Here is a 26,727-nt window from a genome sequence, read left to right as displayed (position 1 = left end):
CGGGGGAGGGGGGGGTTGAGCACAGTGCTGAGGACATGTCCCCCACCCGTGTGATGAGTTGTGGCCGGTCTCTGCGGGGAGAGGTCCTAAATGCTGGTGGGGTGCCGGTGCAGCTCCTGCCCCTTCAGCAGCGCGATCTGTAAAGGAGGGGGGGGGGCAAAATTTGGGGAGGGGGTAGCATGGTGGGGACACATGTGTCACCCCCCCTCCCCGTAGCTCACCTGCTCCTCCAGCCCGCGGACGCGGTGCTGGTGGACTCGCTCGCGAGCCTCCAGCGCCCGCTGGGACTGGAGTTGGGCCATGCGCAGGCGATGCAGTTCCCGCTGCAGCTCCGGCGCAGCGCTCGGGGGAGACGGGTGCTCCAGCGCCGACACCTGCGCCTGGGAGGGCAGGGAGGGCCGTCACCCCAAAAAATCCAGCCCCAAGCCAGGAGGGGCCTCCCTCCCCCTCACCCCCCCAAAAATGAGCCCAGCAGCCTCCCAGTGCAAGCACCCACATCCCTACAAACTGGGATGAGCCCAGCAGCATCCCAGTACAAGCACCGGCATCTTCCCAAAATGGGATGAGCCCCAAAAATGAGCCCACTGCCATCCCAGTACAAACACCGGCATCCCTACAAACTGGGATGAGCCCAGCACCATCCCAGTGCAACACCAGCATCCCTCCAAGGTGGGATGAGCCCCAAAAATGGGACCAGTGCCCTCCCAGTACAAACACCAGCACCTCCCCAAGACGGGATGAGCCCCAAAAATGAGCCCAGCATCCCCCCAGTGCAAGCACCCACATCCCTACAAACTGGGATGAGCCCAGCAGCATCCCAGTACAAGCACCGGCATCTTCCCAAAATGGGATGAGCCCCAAAAATGAGCCCACTGCCATCCCAGTACAAACAACAGCACCTCCCCAAGATGGGATGAGCCCAGAACCATCCCAGTGCAACACCAGCATCCCTCCAAGCTGGGACGAGCCCCAAAAGTGAGACCAGTGCCCTCCCAGTACAAGCACCAGTATCCTTCCAAGCTGGAACGATCCCCAAAAATGGGACCAGTGTCCTCCCAGTACAAACACCAGTATCCTTCCAAGCTAGAATGAGCCCCCAAAAGGGGACCAGTGCCATACCAGTACAAACACCAGCACCTCCCCAAGATGGGATGAGCCCTAAAAAAGGAACCAGTGCCCTCCCAGTACAAGCACCAGCATCCTTCCAAGCTGGAACAACCGCCAAAAATGGGACCAGTGCCCTCCCAGTACAAACACCAGCCCCTCCCCAAGCTGGGATGAGCCCCCGGAGGAGCCCAGCACCACCCTGCTGCGATCCCCGGCTGCACAGCGCGGGCGTCAGCACCCAGGGGTGCCCCCCACCCGCCCCCATCCCACCCGGGGGGAGGGGGGGGGGTGAGCAGAGGGCACCCACCTGCAGCCCCTGGATGCGCTGCTGCGCCTGCGCCAGCTCCCGCTCGGCCGTGCCCAGCGAGCGGTGCAGCCGACCCTTCTCCGCCGAGAGCCGCAGCGAGTCCTCCTGCCCCCGCAGCTTCTCCCGCTCCACCTGCGGGGGGAGAAACGGGGGTGCTGGGGGGGGGCGCTTCCCATCACCCCCACCTCCCCCCCACTGCTGCACAGCTACGCTCCGGGCGGGTGAAATAGAGAGAGGTAAAAAAGCCGTATAGGATAGAGCAGGTGAAATATAGGTATAGCGTATGAAATAATATCTATAACGTATGAAATATCTATAACGTATGAAATATCTATAACGTATGAAATATGTATAACGTATGAAATATCTATAACATATGAAATATCTATAACGTATGAAATATCTAATCTATAAAATATATAACATATAAAATATGTATAATCAAATATATATAATGTATGGAGTATATAAAACATATGAAATATATAATATATAAAATATATAATGTATAAAAAATATATAACATGAAATATCTATAACATATGAAATATATATAACGTATAATATATACAACGTATAATATATACAGCGTATGAAATATGTATAACGTATGAAATATGTATAACGTATGAAATATGTATAACGTATGAAATATGTATAACATGTAAAAAATATATATATAATATGTGAAATATATATAGCATATGAAATATGTATAATGTGTGAAATATGTATAGCGTGTGAAATATGTATAACGTATAAAACATATATAACATAAAATATATAGTGTATCAAATATATAAAATGTATAACGTATATAAACCATAAAATATATATAACATATAAAACATATATGACATATAAAATACAGCTGATTATATACATAAAATATAAAATATAACAGAGAAAAGAGATATATTTCACATACGAAACAGACGTCCATCTAAAACATATATCTATATTTTAAGCGCGTATAGACTCTACACGCAGCGGAGCAGCACACAGCACATATATATATATATATATATATAAAATATATATACATATATATATTTTATATATACATATATAAAATATATATATGTATAAAAAAAGCCTATTTTCTGCTTGGAAAATAATACCGCACCGTCACTAATCTGTGTTCAGGGCTTGATATTTGATTTGCACCCACTCCTGCGTCGAGGACGCATTTTCTTTCTGCCTGTCCTCCCCCCCCCCACCCTCTCCCGCCGTCCCCGGGTGCGATGCCGCGCATGGCACCGTCCCCCCGGGAGCCACCTTGCAGGTGCCACCCACCGCCCCACCTTGTCCAGGGTCTTCTTCAGGGCGTCCCTGTCCTTCTCCAGGCGCAGGGCCACGCGCTCGGCCTCCCGCTTCTCGCCCTGCGTGCGGCTCAGGGCGCGCTGCAGGCCGCACACCCGCTCCTGCAACCCCTCCTGCCGCTGCCGCAGCGCCTGCGACGGGGTTCGGGGGGTCAGGCACCGGGGGGGGTATAGGGGAGTCCATAGTGGGGGGTGAAGGGTGTTGCATGGGGGGAGGGGGGGCACCATAGGGTGATGGGGGTATAGGGTGATGCAAGAAGGGGGGCAAAGGATGCTGCAGGGGGGTAAGGGGGTGCTGGGGCTACAGGGGGATGCAAGAAGGGGGGCAAAGGATGCTGCGGGGGGGGGATAGGGTGCTGGGGGTATATGGGGGGGTGAGGAAAGGAGGGGGGCAAAGGATGCTGCATGGGGGGCCAAAGGCATGCAGGGTGCTGCATGGGGAGGTTAAACGGTGCAAGAGGCTGCATGGGGGCAATAAGGTGGGGGGGTCAAGAGGGTGCAGGGGGCTGCATGAGAGGGGCATTAGGGTGCTGGAGGGGGGCAAGAGGGTGCAGGGGGGGCTGTATGGGTGCAATAAGGCCCGGGGGGGTGCAGGGTGTTGCATGGGGGCATTAGGGAGCTGCAGGGATGGGTGAAAGGATGCAGGGGACTGCATGGGGGCAATAGGGTGCTGGGAGGGGCAAGAGGGTGCAGGGGGGCTATATGGCTTCAATAGGGTGCTGGGGCTGCAAGAGGGTGCTGAGTGTTGCATGGGGGCAATAGGGAGCTGCAGGGGTGGGCGAAAGAGTGCAGGAAGCTGCATGGGGGCAATAGGGTGCTGGGGGGGGCAAAGGATGCAGGGGAATGCATGAGAGGGGCAATAGGGTGCTGTAGGGTCAAGGAAGAGGGTGCGGGGGGGCTATATGGCTGCAATCGGGTGCTGGGGGTGCAAGAGGGTGCGGAGCGTTGCATGGGGGCAATAGGGTGCTGTGTGGAGGGGCAAAAGGATGCAGGGGGCTGCAGGGGGGCAAAAGACGCTGCACGGGGTGGGCAAAGGGTGCTGCCTGGGGGCAAAGGATGGTGAACTGGGGGAGCCCTCCCGGCGGCGTAGGGTGCACCCACCCATCCTCACCTCCTGCTGCTGCCGGAGCTGCCCCTCCAGCTCCTCCTTGCCGCGCTGCAGGGCCTCCTGCTCCTCCCGCAGCTCCCGCAGCTGCTCCCGCAGCGCTCCCTTCTCCTCCCGCGCCTCCGCCAGCGCCCGCCGTGCCACCTCCAGTCCCTCCTGGGATGGGGGGAGATGACATCCATGGTGACCCCCAAGCAAAAGCACCCTGGGGTGTGTGTCCCCCCCACCCCACCCCACCCCCCTAGGGTGCTCGCTGCCACCTGCAGCACCCGGCGGTCGAGCTCGCCGGCGGCCAGGGCGCTTTGGAGCTGCAGCAGCCGCTCGTGGACCACGGTGCCATCGGCCAACGCTGCCGTTGGTGCCTCGTCCTTCGAGCCGCTCTCTGCCAACGCCGCGCTCAACCGCTCCATCGCCTGCTGCAGAGCGCCGGCGCGCTGCTCGCTCTCAGCCAGCTGCACCCCAAAACGACAGCAAATTTAAAGAGAATCGGTAAAAATAAAAAAAAAATAGCAATCCACAGAACGGGGATTTAGAGGAATTTGTGCGGTTACCTGTTTCTGGAGCAGCTCGGCGCGGTCTTGCGTCGCCCGCGCCTCCGCTTGCCGCTCGCCCAGGGCCAGCCGTGCCCGTTGCAGCTCACCCTCCAGCACCCGCTGCTGCAGCTCCAGGCGGGTGCTCCGGCTCTCCGCTGCCTCCAGCCGCCTCTTAGCATCCTCCAGCTCGGCCTTGCCGGCTCGCACCGCGCTCATCTTCTCCTGCAAGGCACCGGCTGCCTGGCACTCAGCAGTCAGAGATGGGGGTAGGGGCAGGATTTGGCCCCCCTGCGGCAATGCCCACCTGGGCAGCGCGACGTTCGCCCTCGGCGGCGTGCAGGTTGCGTTCCAGCGCCGTCACCTTCTCCCGCAGCAGCCGGCGCTCCCGTTCGCCCCGGCGCAGCGTCTCCTCCTGCAGCAGCAGCGTGGCCTGGGCGCTGCTCAGCTCCCCGCTGCGATGCCCTGCCAGAGCCACCCCATGATTACTCACCTTACCAGGGCACGCATAGGGTGGTTTACCAGTTTTACTGGGGTTTATGGGGGACGCAGGGGTCTTTTACCAGTTTTACTGGGGTTTACAGGGGATCCATAGGGGAGTTTACTAGTTTTACTGGGCTGAATAAGGTCTGCATGGGTGCTTTTACCAGTTTTACTGGGAGTTATGGGGGATGCACAGGGGCTTTACCCATTTTATTGAGGTTTACAGGGGATGCACAGGGGCATTGACCAGTTTTACTGGGGTTTATGGGGGATGTATGAGGGGGGCTACCAGTTTTATTAGGGTTTAGGGGGGACGCAGGGGTCTTTTACCAGTTTTACTGGGGTTTATGGGGGACGCAGGGGTCTTTTACCAGTTTTATTGGGGTTTACAGGGAATCCATAGGGGGGTTTACTAGTTTTACTGGGGTTGACTGGGCACGCGTGGGCGTTTTACTGGGGTTCACAGGGTTTACACAGAAAGTTTTACCGATTTTTACCAGGATTTCGGGGGGAAACCCCACTGAGCATCCTGCAGTCCCCCGGCAGCATCGCCCGCCCCATGCCTCAGTTTCCCCAAAAGCCCCCGCTCGCCAGTAAAGCTCCACCACCACCATAGGACAAATCACCCCAAATCCCACCATTTTGGGGACATGTACCCCCCTCCCCCCCAAAAAAAAAAACCCAAACCCTCCATCACCTTCCTCGCTCTCAGCCACCAGCTTCTGGAGCTGCTGTGCCCGGGCACCGGCGTTGTCCCGCTCCTCCTCCGCCTCCGCCAGCCGCCGGCTCAGGTTGCCCACCTGCACCCGCAGCTCCTCCTGGGGTGAGAAAATGGGGTGAGAAAGGGGTTTTTAGGGAACGATGGAGAGGGAAGGGGAAGGGGGAGCCGTACCCGTTCCCGCTGCGCATCCTGCAGCTCGCGCAGGAAATCCCGCAGGGCTGCCCGCACCGCCTCCGGCTCGGCGGCTGCATCGGTGTCCGGGGTTGAGCCGGAGCTCCCCGACCCCTCTGGTCCCCCACCTGTATTGGGGACAAACTGGGTGGGTGTGGGGACATCGGGACGCAGCACCCAAGGGAGGGTCACAAGCCGCAGCCGGATGCGCCGCAATGGGATGTGCCCATGGGATATGGGGGACCCCTGGGGATGTAAGGGATGGAGCAATGGGATATGGGGACCCCAGGGATGGAGTAATGGGGTGATGAGGGACCCCATGGATGAAGCAATGGGGTATGGGGACCCCATGGATCGAGTAATGGGGTATGGGGGACCCCAGGGATGGGGCAATGGGGTACGGGAACTCCATGGATGAAGCAATGGGGTATGGGAACCCCAGGAATGGAGCAACGGAGTATGGGAACCCCATGGATGGATAATGGGGTATGGTGGACCCCCAGGGACAGAGCAATGGGGTATGGGAACCCCATGGAAGAAGCAATGGGGTATGGGAACCCCATGGAAGAAGCAATGGGGTATGGGAACCCCAAGGATGGAGTAATGGGGTGTGGGGGACCTCAGGATGGAGCAATGGGTATGGGAACCCCATGGATGGAGCAACGGGGTATAGGGGACCCCAGGGATGGGGCAGTGGGGTATAGGAACCCCATGGATGGATAATGGGGTATGGTGGACCCCCAGGGAGAGCAATGGGGTACAGGAACCCCACGGATGAAGCAATGGGGTATGGGAACCCCAAGGATGGAGTAATGGGGTATGGGGGACCCCCAGGGCTGGAGCAACGGGGTATGGGGGACACCAGGGATGTAAGAGATGGAGCAGTGGGTTCTGGGAGATCACGTGGATGCAGAGGGTGGATCAGTGGGGTACAGAGGACCCCACAGAAGCACAGGATGGAGTAATGGGGTGATGAGGGACCTCCAGGGATGGATCAAGGGGGTACGGGGGACCCCACAGCAGGGGATGGAGTAATGGGGTGATGAGGGACCTCCAGGGATGGATCAAGGGGGTATGGAGGACCTCACAGAAGCACGGGATGGAGTAATGGGGTGATGAGGGACCTCCAGGGGTGGATCACGGGGGTACGGGGGACCCCACAGAAGCAGGGGATGGAGTAATGGGGTGATGAGGGACCTCCAGGGCTGGAGCAATGGGATATGGGAAACTCCAGGGATGTACAAGATGGAGCAATGGGGTCTGGGGGATCACACGGATGCAGAGGGTGGATCAATGGGGTATGGGGGACCCCAGGGAAGAAGGGGATGGAGTAATGGGGTGATGAGGGACCTCCAGGGATGGATCAATGGGGTACAGGGGACACTCGCAAAGGGATGCAGGGGATGGAGCAACAGAGTGACACAGATGCAAGAGACGGAGCAATGGAATACAGGGGACCCCCGGGGGTGCAGGGAATGGAGCGCCGCAGCGGGACGCCCCACAGCAGGATGCAGCCCCTTCCCCTAAGCAAAGGATGGGGCACTGGGGGGTCTCCGAGGACTCTCACCCTTGCCCGGAGAGCCGGTCCGTACCCGACCGATGCCCATGGTACGGCGTAGGGCGGACTGGATGCCTCCCAAGCGGGTTTCGGCAGCCCGGCGCAGCGCCTCGCCGCGGGCCAGCTCGGCTTCCAGCCCCTGCGCCCGACCCTCGGCCGCGCTCAGGCGCAGGCTCAGCTCAGCCGCTTCGCCCCGCGCCGCCTCCACCTTCAGCTGCAGGTTGCGGGCATCGGCCAGCAGCTTCTTCTCATTGCCGCGAGCCTCCTCCAAGCTGCGGGTCAGGTCCTTCTCCCGCTGCCGAAATTCGCCCTCTGCCTCCACCAGCTGCCGCTGCAGGTGCTGGAGCTGTGGGGGTGGGTGGAAAGGGGGTGATGGGGGGGGATAGCTGGGGTGCAGAGTGGATGGAGCAATGGGGTATGGGGGACACCAAGGGATAGGGCGATGGGGTGGTGGGGATGCAGGGGATGGAGCAGTGGGATACTGGGGACGCCCACAGATGCAAGGGATGGGGTAATCGGTCATGTGGGACCCCCAGGGATGGAGCAATGGGGTGTGGGGGACCCCAGGGATGCAGGAGATGGAGCAGTGGGGTATGGGGGATGCACATGGATGCACATGGATGAAGTAATAGGGTACGTGGGACCCTCAGGGATGGAGCAATGGGGTGTAGGGGACCCCAGGGATGCAGGAGATGGAGCAGTGGGGTATGGGGGATGCACATGGATGGAGTAACAGGGTATGTGGGACCCCCAGGGATGGAGTAATGGGGCGTGGGGACAGTTGGGATGCAGGAGATGGAGCAATGGGGTACTGGGGACGCTCATGGATGCAAGGGATGGGGTCATAGGGTATGTGGGACCCCCAGGGATGGAGCAATGGGGTGTGGGGGACCCCATGGATGCAAGGGATGGGGTCATAGGGTATGTGGGACCCCTAGGGATGGAGCAATGGGGTGTGGGGGACTCCAGGGATGCAAGGGATGGAGCAATGGGGTACTGGGGACGCCCATGAATGCAAGGGATGGGGTCATAGGGTATGTGAGACCCCCAGGGATGGAGCAATAGGGTGTGGGGGACTCCAGGGATGCAGGGGATGGCGCAACAGCGTGATGGGGATGCAATATGGTATGGGGGAACCCCAGGGGCGCAGGGGATGGAGCGACAGGGTGATGGGGACACCCAGGGACACCAGGCACAGAGCAAGGGGACGATGGGGATGCAAGGGACAGAGCAATGGGGGATGCAAGGGACGCCCAGCGATGCAGGGCAGAGCAGTGGGGCGATGGGACATAGGGGACCGAGCAGTGAGGTGATAGGGCCACTCAGGGACATGGCATCAAGCAACAGAACAGTGGGGACATGCAGGGACACAGGTTACCAGTCACGGGGCAATGGGGATGCCTGGGGACAACGGGCACTGAGCTATGGGGTGAGGGAACAGGGACACCCAGATACACAGGATACAGAGCCGTGGGGTGATGGGGACACTTTGGGATGTGGGGCAACGAGGTGCCAGGGACCCTGGGGGACCTTCCCACCTCCTTCCTGGCGGCCTCCGTGTCGGCCTCGCTCTCCACCACCTTCTGCCTGAGGCCGAAGGCTTCGCGGCGGCTCTCCTCCTCCCGCTGCTCCTCCAGGGCCACGCGCGCCTGCAGCTCGCCCACCTCTTTGCTCCTCTTGCTGTTCTCACTGTCCAGGTCCTTCAGCTGCCCAAGGAGGAGATAGGGGACAATTTGGGGACACCCCGAATGGGTGCATGTGTGTGGAGGGTGTCCTAGCCATCCTCTTCTTCACCTGCCGGCGCAGCTCCTGCAGCTCGCGGCGGGCGTCAAGGCGGGCGCGCTCCAGCTCCCGCAGGGCTGCCCGCAGCTCCGTCACCTCCCGGTCTGCCGCCGCCCGCCCGTCCTCCACCAGAGCCAACTGCTGCTCCTTCTCCTCGCTGGCACGCTTCAGGCTGCAGGAGGGGGGACAAGGGGCTGCTGTCAACCCCCAACCCCCCCAGGGGCATCGCCCTCAGCATCGCCCTGCCCTGAGCCAGCCCCCGTCCTGAGCATCCCGCTCCAAGCTATCCCAGTCCCACATATCCCCCCATCCCTGAGCATTCCCCCACTTCGGGCACCCCCTCCCAAATATCACCCTATCAGAGCAGCCCCCACCCTGAGCATTGCCACCCCAAACATCCCCTCTGTCCCCCAACACCCTGCGAGGTGCTGCATCACCCCATGCAAGTCCCAACTTGAGCATCCCCTTGTCCTGAGCACTGCCCCAACCCTGAGCATCAGCCTCCAAGGCATCACACCACCCCCTGCATCTCCCAACTTGAGCATCCCCATGTCCCAAGCATCACCCCGACCCCAAGCATCACTCTCCAAGGCATCGCACCATCCCGTGCATCTCCCAATTTGAGCATCCCCGTGTCCCAGGCATCACCCCTATCCTGAGCATCACCCCATCCCCTGCATTTCCTAATTTGAGCATCCTCTTGTCCCAAGCATCACCCTGACCCCGAGCATCACCCTCTGAGGTGCTGCGTCACCCCATGCAAGTCCCAGCTTGGGCATCCACTTGTCCTGAGCATCACCCCAACTCCGAGCATCACCCTGACCCTGAGCATCACACTCCAAGGCATCACACCACCCCCTGCATCTCCCAATTTGAGCATCCCCATGTCCCAAGCATCACCCCAACACCAAGCATCACTCTCCAAGGCATCACACCACCCCCTGCATCTCCCAATTTGAGCATCCCCATGTCCCAAGCATCACCCCAACACCAAGCATCACTCTCCAAGGCATCACATCACCCCATATATCTCAACTTGAGCATCACCCTTGTCCCGAGCATCACGCCAAGCATCACCCTCCAAGGCATCACACCATTCCCTGCATCTCCCAACTTGAGCATCCTCTTGTCCTGAGCGTCACCACAACCCCAAGCATCACCCTCCAAGGTGATGTCCTCTGCATCTCCCAAATTGAGCATCCCCTTATCCCAAGCAGCACCCTGACCCCGAGCATCACCCTCCAAGGCATCACACCACCCCAAGCAAGTCCCAGCTTGGGCACCCCCTTGTCCTGAGCATCCCCCAACCCTCACCTGATGCGCTCGCCCTCGGCGCGCCGCAGTGCCGCCCGCAGCTCCTCGTTGGAGCGCCGCAGGGCTTCCTTCTCCCTGGCCTCATCTCCCAAGGCCCGACGTGCCTCCTGCGCCTGCCGCCTCTGCGTTTCCCGGTCTTCCCGGCTCTCCCGGGCTTCCCGCTGCGCCTCCAGCAGCTCCCGCCGCCCTGCCGCCCGCGCCTCCGCCACCAGCCGCAGCTGCGCCCGCACCTCCTCCGCCTGCAGCCAGGGTGGATGGAATTTAGGGGGGCAGAGGCATATTTGGGGGGTGGGAACGGGTCTGGGGGAGGGGGGAATTCACCTCCCGCAGGGCACCGTCCCGCTGCTTGGCCGCTGCCATCGCTTGCTCACGGAGAGTCTTCGTCTCTCGTTCGTGGGCCACTGCTGTCTCCTCCGTCTGCGCCCGCAGGCTGCGCAGCTCCGCAGCCAGGCTCTGCGGGGAGGGGGTTGGGGGGGTATGGCACCCTGAGTGTCCCCCCCTGGCAGTGTCGGGGTCCCGGGGGGATTGTGGTGGGGATGGTGCAGGGATGGGGATGCTTGGGTACCACACCGGAGCATCCCCATCGCCAGGGACCTTGCAATGGGGAGATGGGGGGGGCTGGCAACTGGGGGGGTTGCAATGGGGTCATATAGGATGCCCAGATATGGGGGTTTGCAATGGGGGGGCCATAGGGGATATCCAGACACTAGGGTTTGCAATGGGGGGGGAGGGGGGGCAGAGGGGATGACCAGATATGGGGTTTGCAATGGGGGGCGGGGCATATGGGGCACTCAGATATGGGGGTTTGCAATGGGGATGCCAAGGTGGACACCTGGGCATGGGGGTTTGCAGTGGGGGGGTGACATTGGGGATGCCCAGACATGGGGGACTGCAATGGGGCTCTGTGCCATTCTAGGGGGGGGGGGGGCATCCCAAGACACCACCACCACCACCACCCACCTGCTCCTTCTCCTGGTGGCCGGTGACCTCCCGCCGCTGCTGCTCCAGCTCAGCCGTGGCCTCGGCCAAACTCTGCTGCAGCCCCCGCAACGTCTCCGCCAGCGCAGCCCTCTCCTCCTCCTGCAGCGCCAGCGCCTGGGGGGGGGACACGGCTCAGCCCAGGGTAGGAGGGTCACACCGGAGCTGGGACAAGGTGGGGATACCCACCTGCTGCTTCTCACTCTCGCGCTGCTGCCGCATCGCTGCCAGCTCGGCCGCCAGCTCCTCCTGCTCCCGCGCCAGCCGGCTCCGCTCGGCCTCCAGCTCCTCCTGCCACCCCCAAAAATCAGCATCAGACCCCCCAGAATCAGCATTGCACCCCAAGAATCAACATCATACCCCCGAAAAAAAAAAAGCACCGCTGCGCCCAATCAGCACTGTGCACTAAAAATCACTACTACGCCCCAACAATCAGCGTCGCGCCCCTAGAAATCAGCCTCGTGCTCCAAAAATCAGCATCACACCCCGTAAAAAATCAGCATCACGACACAAAAACCAACATTGCACCCCAAAATCAGCATCGCACCCCGTAAAAAATCAGCATCACGATACAAAACCCAACATTGCACCCCAAAATCAGCATCGCACCCCATAAAAAATCAGCATCACGATACAAAACCCAACATTGCACCCCAAAATCAGCATCACTCCCCACAAAAAATCAGCATCCCGACCCAAAAAACAACATTGCACCCCAAAATCGGCATTGCATTGCACCCCAAAGTCAGCATTTCACCCCCAAAATCAGCGTCGCACTCCAAAAATCAGCATCACTCCCCACAAAAAATCAACACCCCGACCCAAAACCCAACATTGCACCCCAAAATCGGCATCGCACCCCGTGAAATCAGCATTTCACCCCCAAAATCAGCATTTCATCCCCAAAAATCAGCATCGCACTCCAAAAATCAGCATCACACCCCCCAAAAAAATCAGCATCCCAACCCGAAAACCAACATTGCACCCCCAAAATCAGCATCCCGCTGGTACCCGCCTTCTCGCGCTGGAGGCGGTCGAGCTCGTCGCGGTGCGCATCGCGGGCGCTCTGCAGGGCCACCGTCACTGCCGCTGTCTCGGCCGCTGCCACCGCCTGCCGCCGGGCCTGCAGCTCCCGCTCCCGCTCCAGCCGCGCAGCACCCAGCTCCGCTGCGGGGACATCCCCCCGGCAGTGGGGGTGGGTTAAGTGACAGGAGCAGGGACGTGGGGCGGGGGGGGGGGGGGGTGACACAGTGGCAGAGGGTTTGTGGTGATGCAGTTGCAGGTGGATAGGGACGGATGGGGATGGGGGAACGGGGACGGATGAGGATAGGTGGAGATGGAGAGGGGTGGGTGGGGATGAGAACGAAGATGGGGACGGATGGGGATGAGGCTAGAGATGAGGAAGATGGGGATGGAAGGGGACGAGGAAGGGGACGGGGATGGATGGAGATGGGGACGGGGACAAGGATGGAGATGGGGATGGGGACGAGGATGGAGATGGGGACGGGGACGAGGATGGAGATGGGGACGAGGACGGGGACGGGGACGAGGACGGGGACGGGGACGAGGACGGGGACGAGGACGGGGACGGGGACGGGGACGAGGACGGGGACGGGGACGAGGACGGGGACGAGGACGGGGACGGGGACGGGGACGGGGACGGGGACGGGGACGGGGACGAGGACGAGGACGGGGACGGGGACGGGGACGGGGACGAGGACGGGGACGGGGACGGGGACGGGGACGGGGACGGGGACGGGGACGGGGACGGGGACGGGGACGAGGATGGAGATGGGGACGGATGGGGACGAGGATGGAGATGAGGATGGATGGGAATGCGGATGGAGATGGGGATGAGGGCGGAGATGGGGATGAATGGGGGGATGAGAATGAAGATGTTGGTTGGGATGAAGATGGGGATGAAGAGGAATAGGGATGCATAGGCACGAGGATGAAGATAACGATGCACGAGGAGGAAGATGGAGATGAGGATGGACGGGGACAGATGGAGGTGAGGATGGATGGAGACAGATGGAGATGGGGATGGTGACAAGGACGAGGATGGATGGGGATGGCCGGGACCCCTCACCCTCCAGCGCCTCCTTGGCCTGGAGCAGGGTCTGGCCCTCAGCCTCCAGCTGCTGGTTGCGGGTGTCCAGCTGCGCCAGCTGCTGCTGCAGCTGAAAGATGCTGCTCTCCAGCCCTTCCTTCTCCGACCTGCCGGAACACCGCCACAACCACGCTGCCAAACCCGGGGCTCCGGGGAGGGGGGAGACACCCTCACACACACACACGAACACCTCCTCCCAGCACCCACCTGAGCCCGGCCGCCTCCTGGGCCTGATCCTGACCGTGGCGCTGGGCAGCGGCGAGCTGGACGGCCAGGCTGGCCCCCTCCTTGGCCAGTCCCTCGCGGGCCCGGCTGAGCCGCAGCAGCTCGTCCCGCAGCCGCTCCTGCTCCCCCCGCGCCTGCGCCAGCGCCTCGCCTGCCGCACTCTGCTCCTGCACCGCCTGCCGGGGCACGGGCTGTCAGTGGCAGCCCCGCCGCCCAGTTACCCCACCCAGCCTCCCAGTCGCCCCCTGCATCCTCCCCACCCCTTCCAGTTGCAATCTCCCCATCTCTCCCAGTTACCCCATTCACCCTCTCCATCCCTCCCAGTTACTCCATTCACCCTCCCAGTCGCCCCGTGCCCCATCCCCATCCCTCCCAGTTACCCCATTCACCCTCCCAGTTGCCCCGAACACCCTCCCCATCCCTCCCATTTACCCCATTCATCTTCTCCATCCCTCCCAGTTACCCTGTTCACCCTCCCAGTTGTCCTTAACCCTATCCCCATCCCTCCCAGTTGTTCCTAGCCCCATCCCCATCCCTCCCAGTTACCCCATTCACTCTCCCAGTCTCCCCCTGCCCCCTCTCCTCCCAGTTGCCCCATTCACCTTCCCAGACTCCCCCTACCCCACCACCATCCCTCCCAGTTACCCCATTCACCCTCCCCATCCCTCCCAGTTGCCCCATTCACCCTCCCAGACTCCCCCTGCCCCCTCCCCACCCCTCCCAGTTACCCCATTCACCCTCCCCATCCCTCCCAGTTGCCCCATTCACCCTCCCAGACTCCCCCTGCCCTCTCCCAGTTACCCCATTCACCCTCCCCATCCCTCCCAGTTGCCCCATTCACCCTCCCAGACTCCCCCTGCCCCCTCCCCACCCCTCCCAGTTACCCCATTCACCCTCCCCATCCCTCCCAGTCGCCCCACTCACTCTCCCAGTTACCCCATTCACCCTCCCCATCCCTCCCAGTCGCCCCATTCACTCTCCCAGTTGCCCCATTCACCCTCCCAGCCTGCCCCTGCTCCCCCCCCCCATGCCTTTCCCTCCCAGTGGCCCCACCTGGCTCAGCAGCAGCCGCAGCCGGCCGTGCTGGCCCCGCAGCGCCCTCAGCTCGCCCCGCAGCCCCCTCCAGCCCTCCTGGGCCACCCGCCGGGCCCGCTCTAGCCCCAGTCGCTCGGCGGTGGCCCCGGCCCGCCGGCCCCGCTCCAGCCGCCCCCGCAGCGCCGCCAGCTCCCGGCCCAGCTCCCGGCCGCGGCCGCTCTCCCGCTCCTGCTGCAGCCGGGCCAGGCTGCGGGCCAGCTCCCGCCGCTCCCGGGCTAGCCCGGCCGCCAGCTCGCTCGTTTTGGCCAGCGCGTCCCGCAGCCGCCTCGCCTCCGCCGCCGCCTCCCGCTGCGCCGCTGCCCGCTCCCCGCAGCTGCCCTGCGCCTGCACGGGGCGAGCGGGGGGGGGGGGGACGATGCATGGGGGGCACCAGTGCATGGGGGGGGACACCCAGTGCATGGGGGGCACCCAGCGCATGGGGATGCACCTGCTGCATGGGGGGCACCCACTGCATGGGGATGCACCCGCTGCATGAGGGGCACCAGTGCATGGGGATGCACCCGCTGCATGGGGGGACCCACTCTATGGGGATGCACCCACTGCATGGGGGGGATGACCGCCACTTGGGGATGTAACCAGTGCATGGGGGATGCACCCGCTGCATGGGGGGGCACCCACTGCATGGCAGGAACCCAGTGCATGCGGGGACATCCAGTGCATGCAGGGACATCCAGTGCATGGGGGGGAACTGCCGCTTGGGGATGCACCCGCTGCATGGGGGGCACCCACCGCATGGGGGGGGGGACCCAGTGCATGCGGGGACATCCACTGCTTGGGGGGGGGGGGCACTGCATGGGGGGGACCCACGGTGTGGGGATGCACCTGCTGCATGGAGGGGGGATGACCACCACTTGGGAATGCATTCGCTGCATCGGGGGCACCAGTGCATGGGGGGGGAATGCAGCGCATGGGGATGCACCCACTGCATGGGGGGTACCTGCTGCATGGAGAAGCACCCAGTACATGGGAGGGGGGACCCAGTGCATGGGGGGCACCAGTGCATGGGGGGGAACTGCCACTTGCGGATGTAACCGCTGCGTGGGTGATGCACCCGCTGCATGGGGGCCTTAAGGGTTGCACCCACTACTTGCTGTTGCACCTACTGCATAGGGGTGCACCTGATGCATGGGGGCGAGCCCGCTGCATGGCAGTTGCACGCTGTACGGGGGGTGCACCCACTGCAAGGGGGGGGAGGGATTGGGGCACCCACCTTGCTCAGCGCCTCAGCCAGCGCCTCCCGCTCGCCCTGCGCCACCTCGGCCTCCAGCGCCGCCCGGCTCAGCGCCTCCCGTGCCTCCAGCAGCTCCTGCTGCGCCCCGGCCCGCTGCGCCTCCAGCTCCTCCACCTGCTGCTGGCTGCCGGCACCCAGGCAGGGACACACACACACACACACACACACACACGACACCCATGGGGAACGGGGAGGGGGTTGCAGCACCCGCTCAGGGGGAGCACTGCAGCACCCACTCTTTTGCAGCACCCGCTGAAGTTTCACACCCCACCCATCGGGGGCAGTTGCAGCACCCAACTTGGGGGGATGAAGGGGGGGCTGCAGGGGACCCACTTGGGGGGGGCTTCAGGGGACCCACTGAGATTTCGCAGCACCCACCTTGGGGGGTGGGTAAGGTGGCAGCACCCATCGGGGGTGGGGTGGGGCTTCAGGGGACCTTCTTGGGGGTGTTGCAACACCCACTTGGGGGGTGGGAGGGAGGTGGCAGCACCCACCTTGGGGGGGCTTCAGGGGACCCACTGAGATTTCGCAGCACCCACTTGGGGGGGGGGCAAGGTAAGGTGACAGCACGCAACTTAGGGGGACACCTTGCAGCACCCACCCGGGGTGGGGTGGGGGCTTCAGGCGACCCACTTGGGGAGGTTGCAGCACCCACTTGGGGGGTGGGAGGGAGGTGGCAGCACCCAACCTGGTGGGAGGGGACATCAGGGGACCCTCTTTGAGGGGCTGCAGGGGACCCACTGGGATTTTGCAGCATCCCACATGGGGAGGAAGATGCTGCAGCACCCACTATGTCGCAGCACCCACTGTCATGCAGCACCCCTGGGGGGGGTGGCAGCACCCACCCGTCGTGTGTGTGTGTGTGTCCCCTCCCGATGCCCCCACCTGCGCTCCAGCTGCTGGCGGGTGTCCTCGGCGGCGCGGGTGGCCTCGTCCCGGGCGTCCTCCAGCCCCTCGCCCCGGCGCTGCAGCTGCGCCCGCTCCTGCTGCAGGGCACCCACCCGCTGCTGCTCCTCCGCCAGCGCCTCCTCCGCCCGCAGCCGCTCCCTGCCCGCATGGACAGACGGACACCGGGTGGGCAGACGGACACGCGTGATGCTCCCGGGAACAGAGGGGATGTGCGGGGATGCGCACGGATGGGCAGACATCCAGAGATGCGTGTGTAGGACTGGATGGACGGATGGACAGACAGGCACGGCGAGGCAGGGAGGGATAGACAGATGGACAGGCGGGCAGGATGCATGGGGTATGGTGTGCAGGGGTGCATGCACAGACAGACCAACGGACAGGCCAAAACACCCAGGGATGGACGTACTGAGAGGGGAAGGTGTGGAGGGATGGACAGATGGATAAACAGCCAGGCCAGGGGGATAGATGGATGGACAGACAGACAAGCCAGGATGTGTGGGGACAGATGGACATGCAGAAACACACAGGGAGAAACAGAAAGGGATGGAGAGACAGACAAACAGACAGACCAAGAAGCACAGGGGCGGATACACACAGACAGATGGATGTAGAGGGAAAGACGCAAAGGGATGGATGGACAGACAGACAGGCTGGGATGGCAGGGACAGACAGACATGCAGGGGGGCACAGGGAAAGATAAAAAGGGATGGATGGATGGGCGGGCATGTAAGGATGCAGAGGGACAGATGGACAGACAAGGATAAGCAGGACGGATGCACAAGGATGCAGTGGGACAGACAGACACAGAAGGATATAAAAGGGATAGACAGATGCACAAGGATGCAGAAGGACGTGCACACGGATGCAGAGGGACAGACGGACACACAAGGATGCAAAGGGATAGACAGATGCACAAGGATGCAGGACAGACAGACACAAGTATGCAGTGGGACAGACAGGGACACAAGGATGCAGAGGGACAGACGGACGCACAAGGATGCAAAGGGATAGACAGATGCACAAGGATGCAGGACAGACAGACACAAGTATGCAGTGGGACAGACAGGGACACACGGATGCAGAGGGACAGACGGACACACGGATGCAGAGGGATAGACAGATGCACAAGGATGCAGGACAGACAGACACAAGTATGCAGTGGGACAGACAGGGACACACGGATGCAGAGGGACAGACGGACACACGGATGCAGAGGGATAGACAGATGCACAAGGATGCAGTGGGACAGACAGACACAAGTATGCAGTGGGACAGACAGGGACACACGGATGCAGAGGGACAGACGGACACAAGGATGCAGTGGGACAGACAGATGCACAAGTATGCAGTGGGACAGACAGACACAAGTATGCAGTGGGACAGACAGACACAAGTATGCAGTGGGACAGACAGGGACACAAGGATGCAGAGGGACAGACGGACACACAGATGCAGAGGGACAGACGGACACACAGATGCAGAGGGACAGACGGACACACAAGGATGCAGCAGGATAGATGGACACAGAAGGGTGCAGTGGGACAGATGGATGCATAAAGATAGAGCAGGACAGACAGACGCAGAAGGATGCAGAGGGACAGGAAGACACACAAGGATGCAGAGGGACAGACGGACGCACAAGGATGCAAGCACAGGGACAGCCACGCAGGGATGGCTGGAGCTCAGGACAGCTGGATGGCGCTCTGGACAAACGGACGGCGCTCGGGACAAACGGACGGCTGGCCGGCGGGTACCTGCGCAGGACCTCGGCCTCGGCGCGCAGCCGGGCCACCTCGCGCAGGGCCTCATCCTGCGCCCTCCGGCAGCCCCCGGCCTCGGCGCTGAGCTGCTCCAGCCGCTGTTGCAGCGTCCCCAGCCGCCTCTCGCTCTCCCCCAGCTCCCGCCGCAGGCTGCCGGCCTCCTCCCGGCCGGCCTCCGCCTGCCCCCGGGCGTCCTGGGATGGGGGGGACACGGTTAAGGGGGGTGTCGGCCTTCATCACCCTCATCCTCAGCCTCCTGCGGCCTACCCCGGCGCTCACCTGCAGCTGCAGGCGGCGGCGGCGCAGGGCAGCATGCACGGCGGCCGCGGCGGCGCTGGGCGCGAGGCTGCGGCGAGGGGACGCGGGGGGACACGGGGGTGACTGCGGGGGTGGCGGTGGCTGCTCGGGGTCGTCTGCCAGCACCGCCTGTGAGGGGAGAGGGGGAGTGCCCCCCGTCAGCGAGGGGAAACTGAGGCGAGGGGGGGGGGGGTGTGTGAGGATAAAAGGGGGGGAAAATGTGGAAAAGGGGAGGGGAACCGAGGAAAAAGGGGAAACTGAGGAAAAGGGGTGGAACAGGCAAGGGGGGAAACTGAGGAAAAGGGGGGGAACAGGCAAGGGGGGAAACTGAGGAAAAAGGGGGGAACAGGCAAGGGCGGGAACTCAGGAAAAAGGGGGGAACTGAGGAAAAGGGGGGAAACTCAGGAAAAAGGGGAAACTGAGGGAAAGGGGGGCAATTGAGGAAAAAGCGGAGGGAACTGAGGAAAAGGGGGGAACTCAAGAAAAGGCAGGGAAACTGAGGATGGGGGGAAACTGAGGAAAAAGGGGGGGAAACTGAGGAAAAAGGGGGGGAAACTGAGGAAAAGGGGGGGGACTGAGGAAAAGGGGGGGGACTGAGGATGGGGAGAACTGAGGAAAAAGGGGGGGAAACTGAGGAAAGAGGGGGGGAAACTGAGGAAAGAGGGGGGAAACTGAGGAAAGAGGGGGGAAACTGAGGAAAGAGGGGGGAACTCAGGAAAGAGGGGGGAACTCAGGAAAGAGGGGGGAACTCAGGAAAAGGGGGGGGAGTGTGGCAAGGGTGAAGGGAAACTGAGGCAGGGAGGGGACCCCCCCGGCTGCAGCGGGGGGGGGGGGGGGCAGTGGGGAGCCCCCAGCACCTGGGTGACATCCTGCAGCGTCTGACGGAGCAGCTCCACCTCCGAGCGCAGCGCCTCCACCTCCTCCGGCGACGGCGCCTGGGCGCGCGAGGCCTCCTGCAAAGCCCACCGCCGCGGCGTCAGGCCCGGCCGGCGCATCCTGGCATGCGCCCTGCATGGCAGCCCAGCCTGCATCGCACCCCGGCATGCGTCGCGCGTCACGCCTTGGCACGCATCGCACCCTGCCGCTTGGGGGTTGCACCCGCGGCATGGGTGGTACCTATGCTGCATGGGTGGTGCACCTGCTGCACAAGGGGTGCACCCGCTGCACGGGGTTGCACCCGCTGCATGGGCTCAGCCTGTTGCTTAGGGCATCAGGCATCACGCTCTGGCACACGTCACACCCTGGTATGCACCATCCCCAGCATGCGTCACACCCTGGCATGCATCATGCAACTCCCCCCAGTGTGCATCACACCCTGGCATGCACCGCACATGCATCATGCCCTGGCGTGCATTGTGCATCGCACCCCAGTGTGCATCGTGCCCTGGCGTGCATTGGGCGATGCACTCCAGCATGCACCGTGCATCACACCCCCACTGTCCATTGGGCAACGCACCCCAGCATGCGCCATGCATCGTACCCCAGTGTGCATCATGCCCTGGCATGCATCCTGCATCACACCCCAGCATGCACTGTGCATCGCACTCCAGTGTGCAGAGCTTGGCATGCATCATGCCCCTGGTGTGCACTGCACTGCAGCATACATCATCATGAGCGTCACGCTCTGGTGTGCAGCCCAGCCCAGCATGTATTGTGCATTGCATCTAAGCACGCACTGCACTCATGCATCGCATCCCCGGGTGCATCATGGCTCAGCGTATATCGTGCATTGTGCTCCTGCCTGCATCGCACCCTGGTGTGCATCGTGCATCATGCTCTAGCATGCGTCATGGCTTGGTGTGCATTGCTGCCCCGGGTTTGATGCACATCATGCCCCGGTGGGCATCATGCGCTGCACCCTGGCATGCATCCTGCCCCACTGTGCATCGTGGCTTGGCGTGCATCCTGCGCCCCACTGGGCATCGCGTGTTGCAGCCTGGCATGCATACTGCCCTGGTACATGCTGTGCATCGTGCACCAACGCACAGCACAGCTTGGCGCGCATCCTTGCCCCGGCATGTGGCATGTGTCGTGCCCCAGCATGCATCCTTGCACCCCCCACCTCAGCACGCATCCCACCCCGCAACTCATCGTGCCCTGCGCTCACCAGGTCTTGCAGCTGCAGGGTCAGCGCCTCCACCGCCCGCTCCTTCTCCCCATCCTCAGCCCGCAGGCGCTCCAGGGCCGCCGTCAGCTCCGCCAGCCTGCAGCGAGACACCGGGCAACGCCGCAGCCCCCTGTAACATCCCACCCACCACCACCCCCCAAAAAAAAAAAAACCCAAAACCTGAGTTCCCCCGCAGTACCTGGCGCTGAGGGCGGCTTTCTCCAGGTCGGCGTCCCGCGCCCGCGCCGCCAGCTGCTCCTCCAGCTGCGCCAGCCGCATCGCCTGCTTCTCCCGCGCGGCGCCGGCCTGGCTCTCGGCCAGCCGCAGGTTGGCAGCCAGGTGAAGGCAGGCGGCGTGCGCAGCCCTGCCCGCCCGCGACGCCTCGTGCCGCATCTCCGATAGATCCCTGCATTGGCAAGATGCGGGCTCGGACCCGGCCGGCCATCCTTGGGGATCTGGTGGTCCTCAGTGGGGACCTCCAGGGACACCACTCCCCCTCCCCGGGACCCTCCTGACCTCTCCGTGGTGGCTTTCATCTCCCCAAAGTGCCGCCTGAAGGCCACCACCTGCCTCCAGAGGGTCAGGAGCCGGCTGTGCTCGTTGCTGAAGTAGGTGTTGAAGGACTGGCCACAGGGACGGAGCGGTGTTGGTCCCCCCCCGGCAGCATCGCCGCCTCCCCCAGCCCCCCCCCAGCCCTCTCTCCCTTCGGTCTCCAAATCTCCACGCAACACCCTCCGCGTCCGCACCCATCACCCCCACGGGGCCGCACAGCCAGCAGCCCCCCACCCCGAGTCCCTTCCGCCCTGCACGGAGAGCGATGGGGGACGCGTCCCTCTGCCACGTGTCGCCCTGCCATCATGCGCCGCATCCCCTGCATCCCCAAATTCTTCTCCATGCAACATCTCCCTTGGCTCTGCATCCCACCTGGTGGCCCTACATCCCTCCCTGTGTTCCTGCATCCCTTTCCGTGCTGCATCCTGCATGCTCCTGCCTCGCATCGCCCTCCCATCATGTGCTGCATCCCCTGCATCCCCAAACTCTTCTCTGTGCAGCATCGCCCATGGCCCTACGTCTCTTTCTGTGACACATCCCTGCATCCCTCTGCCTCGCATCACATGCTGCATCCCCTGCACCCCCAAATTCTTCTCTGTGCAACATCCCTCATGGCCCTGCATCCCTCCCCGCAGCCTCACATCCCTCTCTGCATCCCTGCATCCCTTTCCGTGCCGCATCCCTGCATCCCTCTGCCTCCCATCACATGCTGCATCCCCTGCACCCCCAAATTCTTCCCCATGCAACATCTCCCATAGCCCTGCATCCCTTCTGGTGGTCCTGCATCCGTCCCGGTGGTCCTGCATCCTTCCCAGCGATCCTTCATCCCTCCCTGCATCCCTTTCCATGCCACATTCCCACATCCCTCTGCCTCGCATCACCTTCCCATCACATGCCGCATCCCCTGCGCCCCTAAATTCTTCTCTGTGCAACATCCCCCATGGCCCCACATCCCTCCCGGTGGTCTTGCATCCCTCCCCAGTGGTCCTACATCCCTGCATCCCTCTGCCTTGCATCACGTGCTGCATCCTCTGCACCCCCAAATTCTTCCCTGTGCAACATCTCCCATGGCCCCACATCCCTTCCGGTGGTCCTGCATCCCTCCCTACATCCCTTTCCGTGCCACATTCCCACATCCCTCTGCCTCGCATCACCTTCCCATCACATGCCGCATCCCCTGCACCCCTAAATTCTCTGTGCAACATCCCCCATGGCCCTACATCCCTCCCGGTGGTCCTGCATCCCTCCCAGCAATCCTTCATCCCTCCCTGAATCCCTTTTCATGCCACATTCCCGTATCCCTCTCCCCGCCACCCTCCGTCCTGCTCCTTGTCGCATCCCCAGGCCCCCCCATATCCCCGGGGCCCCCCCAAACCTCCTCCTCGCGCCTCCACTCCGCCTCCCGCTGCTCCAGCTCGTCCCGTGCCCGCGCCCAGTCGGCCGTCAGCTTGCGGATGTCCTCGCTCAGCGCCGCGTTGGCCACGTTGGCTTGTTCCAGCTGCTCCCGCAGCATCGAGTTCACCTGCACCAGGCTGCTGCTCCTGGGATGGGGGGGGTCACACACGGCCAGAGCATCACCCGGCGGGGCGGGAGGACCGCAGCTCCCCAGGACCCCCCGCTTACCTCTGCTGCTCCTCTTCCAGCCGGATCAGGGCGTTCTCCAGCTCGTTGCTGCTCTCCTCCTCCGGCTGTGAGCTGCTCGCATCCAGCTGGCTCTGCGGGGACATCAACCCGCTCACCATAAACCCAATTTTAGGGGGGGTTGGGGTAGGGGGACACACCGCCCCCAAAACCATCCCTCACCGTCAGCCTCTCCTGCTCCAGCTCTGTCGCCTTCTCCAGCAGCTGCTGCTCCACTTCGCCGCATTTCTTCTTATACTGCAACACCTGGGACGAAGGGACGGGGTGGGTGACACCGGGGGGGTCCCCAAAATGTCCTTGCGTCCTCCCGGGGGAAGGATTTACCTTGGCTTGGAGCTTCTGCACCAGCTGGGCTTGCCGCTGCTGGCCCTCCTGGTACGCCTGCAGCTTGCGCTTGTAGGCGGCTTGTTCCTCCTCCAGCAGCCGCCGCAGCTCGATGTTGTGCTGCGCCAGGCTCCGGCTCTCCGCCGTCTCCCGTTCGCCCGTCTCCAGCCGCAGGGTTTGCTCCAGCTGCGGTGGGATGCGGGACATCCCAGCACCCACCCATCGGGATGCTAAATTCCATCCCCCAGAACCCGCTGAGCACCCTCCGATTCCACCCGCAATACCCCATCCCGGCCAGAGCCATCACTTCGGGGTGGTCCTACAGCAAACCCCAGTATGGCCAAAGCTGAGATATCCCCACACACAAATTTTGCATCACAAATTTTGCACGCGCAGGGTGGGGGTGAATAGGAAAATTTGGGGCTGCTTTTAAAAAAATAAAAAAACAACTTTGAATCTCGGGGTTCGGCAAAGCCCCATCCCGCCTTGGGCAGGATTAACCGGTGGGTAAAGGGTCTTCGGGCTCAGCGGTGGTGATCCCCTTTGGGGTATTTTCCTGATATTTGGGTTTGGGTTTTTTTTTGTAAATAACCAGGCACCAACAGAGGGGCTGCCCCCCCAAAAAAACTCCAAAGCCCCTTGATTTGGGTCTCTCCAGGAGCCACAATCAGCATCTGGCCGCTGCCCAAACCCCTTTTTAATTCCCCCGTTGCCACGGCAAAGGGATGCAAAGGCGAGGGATGCCGACGGGGGGGAGGGGGGTTCCCCGCTTCCCAAAAAGCAGCAGGATAAATAAAATAGGGATTGGGAGGGGGGGGGGGGATGCTTTGTGCATCCCGCAGGACAAGCCTCGACAAGCCGGGACAGGTCTGGACAAGTCGAATGCACAGCACCAAAATTCCCATCACTGGGACGTCGCAGCATCTCCCGCTCCGAGCCCGGGGAAATGCAAAAGTTGCAGCTTGCGTCGTCTCGATTTTGGGGTTAAAAATGGGTGGTTTGGGGTCAACCCAATGGGTGACTTACCCGCTCGCTGATGGCGTTGTACTTGATGGCCAACTCATCGCGCTCGGCCCGGCTCTGAGCCAGCAAGTCCTCCACGCGCGACAGCTCCTGCTGCAGGATGCGGTTCTCCTGCTGGAGGGACAGCAGCGAGGACATGGCCCCCGCGACGGCCGCTGCGGGACGGGGACGGGGCTCAGGCCGGCTTCGGAAAGCGGCAGGATTGGGATCCGGCCGCGGGATGGGGATCCAGCCGTGGGATGGAGCCAAGATGCCCTTTGCAGCCAAAAGCTGCTTTGTTCCTTCAGCGGGGAGGGGGGTGGGGTGGGCTGAGCCTTCCCCACGCGCTCTCCCGAGGCCACAAAAAGCATTTCTCCCCCCTCTCCGCTGCAAACGTTTCGCCCCGCGCAACTCGGACGTGCCGAGCGACGCGGTCCGCAACGGCAAAACTGCTGCGGGTGTGCGTTTGCAACGGCAAACCCATCGCAAACGGGCGTTCGGAACGGCAAAACTGCTGCAGGTTTGCAGTTGCAGTCGCAAGAGCGCTGGAAACGTCCCAGCGGCGATCGCAAAAGCACGGCAAATTTGTCGTTGCAATCGTAAAAGCGCTGCAGATTTGCGGTTGGGATGGCAAGACCGCTACAGAGTCGCAGCTGCGATGAGAAGAGTGCGGCAGATTTATAGCTGCCATCGCAAAACCGCTGCAGATTCACAGCTGCAACCGCAAGACCGGGGCAGATTTGCACTTGCGATCGCAAATCCGCTGCAGATTTATAGTTGCGATCACAAAAGCCCTGCAGACCTGTGTTTGCAGTCACAAAACCGCTGCGGATTTAGAGCTGCAATCGCAAAACTGCCGCAAATTTGTGGTTATGTTCATAAAACCACTGCAAATCTGTGTTTGCCATCGCGAAACCGCTGCAGTTTCGCAGTTGCAATGACAAAACCGCTGCAAATTTGTGTTTGTGATCACAAGAGTGCTGCAGATTTATAGCTGCAATCGCAAAACTGCTGCAAATTCGCAGTTATGATCCCCCAAACCACCGCAAATTCGCAATTGCAATGGCAAAACCGCCGCAAATGTCTATTTTCCATCATAAAAGTGCTGCAGATTTACCGCTGCCATCACAAAACAGCTGCAGAAGTTCAGCTGCGGCCACAAAACTGCTGCTGATTTGCAGCTGCAATCACAGAGCCGCTGCAGATTTATAGCTGCAATCGCAAAACTGCTGCAAATTTGCAGTGATGACAGTAAAAACGCCGCAAATCTGTGTTTGCCATCGCGAAACCGCTGCAGTTTCGCAGTTGCAATGACAAAACCGCTGCAAATTTGTGTTTGTGATCACAAGAGTGCTGCAGTTTTATAGCTGCAATCGCAAAACTGCTGCAAATTTGCAGTTACGATCCCCCAAACCACCACAAATTCGCAGTTGCAATGGCAAAACTGCCGAAAATTTCTATTTTCCATCACAAAAGTGCTGCAGATTTACCGCTGCCATCACAAAACGGCTGCAGAACTTCAGCTGCGGCCACAAAACTGCTGCTGATTTGCAGCTGCAATCACAGAACCGCTGCGGATTTATAGCTGCAATCGCAAAACTGCTGCAACTTTGCAGTTATGATCCCCCAAATCGGCGCAAATTCGCAGTTGCAATGGCAAAACCGCCGCAAATTTCTATTTTCCAGCACAAAAGCGCTGCAGATTTACCGCTACTCTCACAAAACGGCTGCAGAACTTCAGCTGCGGCCACAAAACTGCTGCCGATTTGCGGCGGCGGTCACGGAACCGCCACCGCTCGGCCGTCCCCGTCACGAAAAGTACCGTTTGCGCTCGCCAAAACCCGCTGCAAAAGTGCCATTTGCAATCACGAACCCGCCGTTGTCGTTCTCCCCTCCCCCCCTCCCTCCCCCACTCCCCTCCCAGTGACTCCGTAGTGGCTCCCGCGAGAGCTGCCACCAGTTCCCGCTGGGGAAGGGGGGGACAGGGACTGGGATGGGGACCGGGATGGGGACCCCCACCTCAACCACAGCCTCCTCCGTGGGCTCCGCTTCGCTCATGGGCTCCCCAGTGTGGGGGTGGGGGTGGTGATGGTGGT

At 61.6% G+C, this 26,727-nt stretch overlaps 1 protein-coding gene across 1 annotated transcript; it reads right to left on the bottom strand.

The window, feature by feature from the left end:
• On the bottom strand, positions 1-24,790 carry CROCC (ciliary rootlet coiled-coil, rootletin; the record flags this gene model as incomplete). Its single annotated transcript, XM_082493646.1, has 34 exons — positions 1-137; positions 222-380; positions 1,415-1,546; positions 2,719-2,868; positions 3,848-3,997; positions 4,102-4,293; positions 4,393-4,596; positions 4,679-4,826; positions 5,542-5,672; positions 5,747-5,874; positions 7,314-7,650; positions 8,843-9,010; positions 9,099-9,258; positions 10,401-10,639; positions 10,722-10,853; positions 11,361-11,495; positions 11,568-11,669; positions 12,394-12,545; positions 13,468-13,595; positions 13,696-13,889; positions 14,767-15,132; positions 16,019-16,163; positions 16,925-17,086; positions 18,703-18,902; positions 18,988-19,134; positions 19,863-19,958; positions 21,113-21,209; positions 21,312-21,518; positions 21,629-21,735; positions 23,040-23,205; positions 23,288-23,379; positions 23,468-23,551; positions 23,630-23,815; positions 24,656-24,790. The coding sequence occupies 34 exons, from the start codon at positions 24,788-24,790 to the stop codon at positions 87-89; spliced, it is 5,382 nt and encodes a 1,793-aa protein (XP_082349772.1). The 3' UTR covers positions 1-86.
• Between the last annotated feature and the right edge of the window lie 1,937 nt (positions 24,791-26,727).

Source organism: Vanellus vanellus (assembly GCF_965231255.1).
Source record: "Vanellus vanellus genome assembly, chromosome: 20".
Lineage (NCBI taxonomy): Eukaryota > Metazoa > Chordata > Aves > Charadriiformes > Charadriidae > Vanellus > Vanellus vanellus.
Note: the sequence above shows the minus strand (reverse complement) of the source record. Positions and strands in the feature narration are given on the sequence as shown.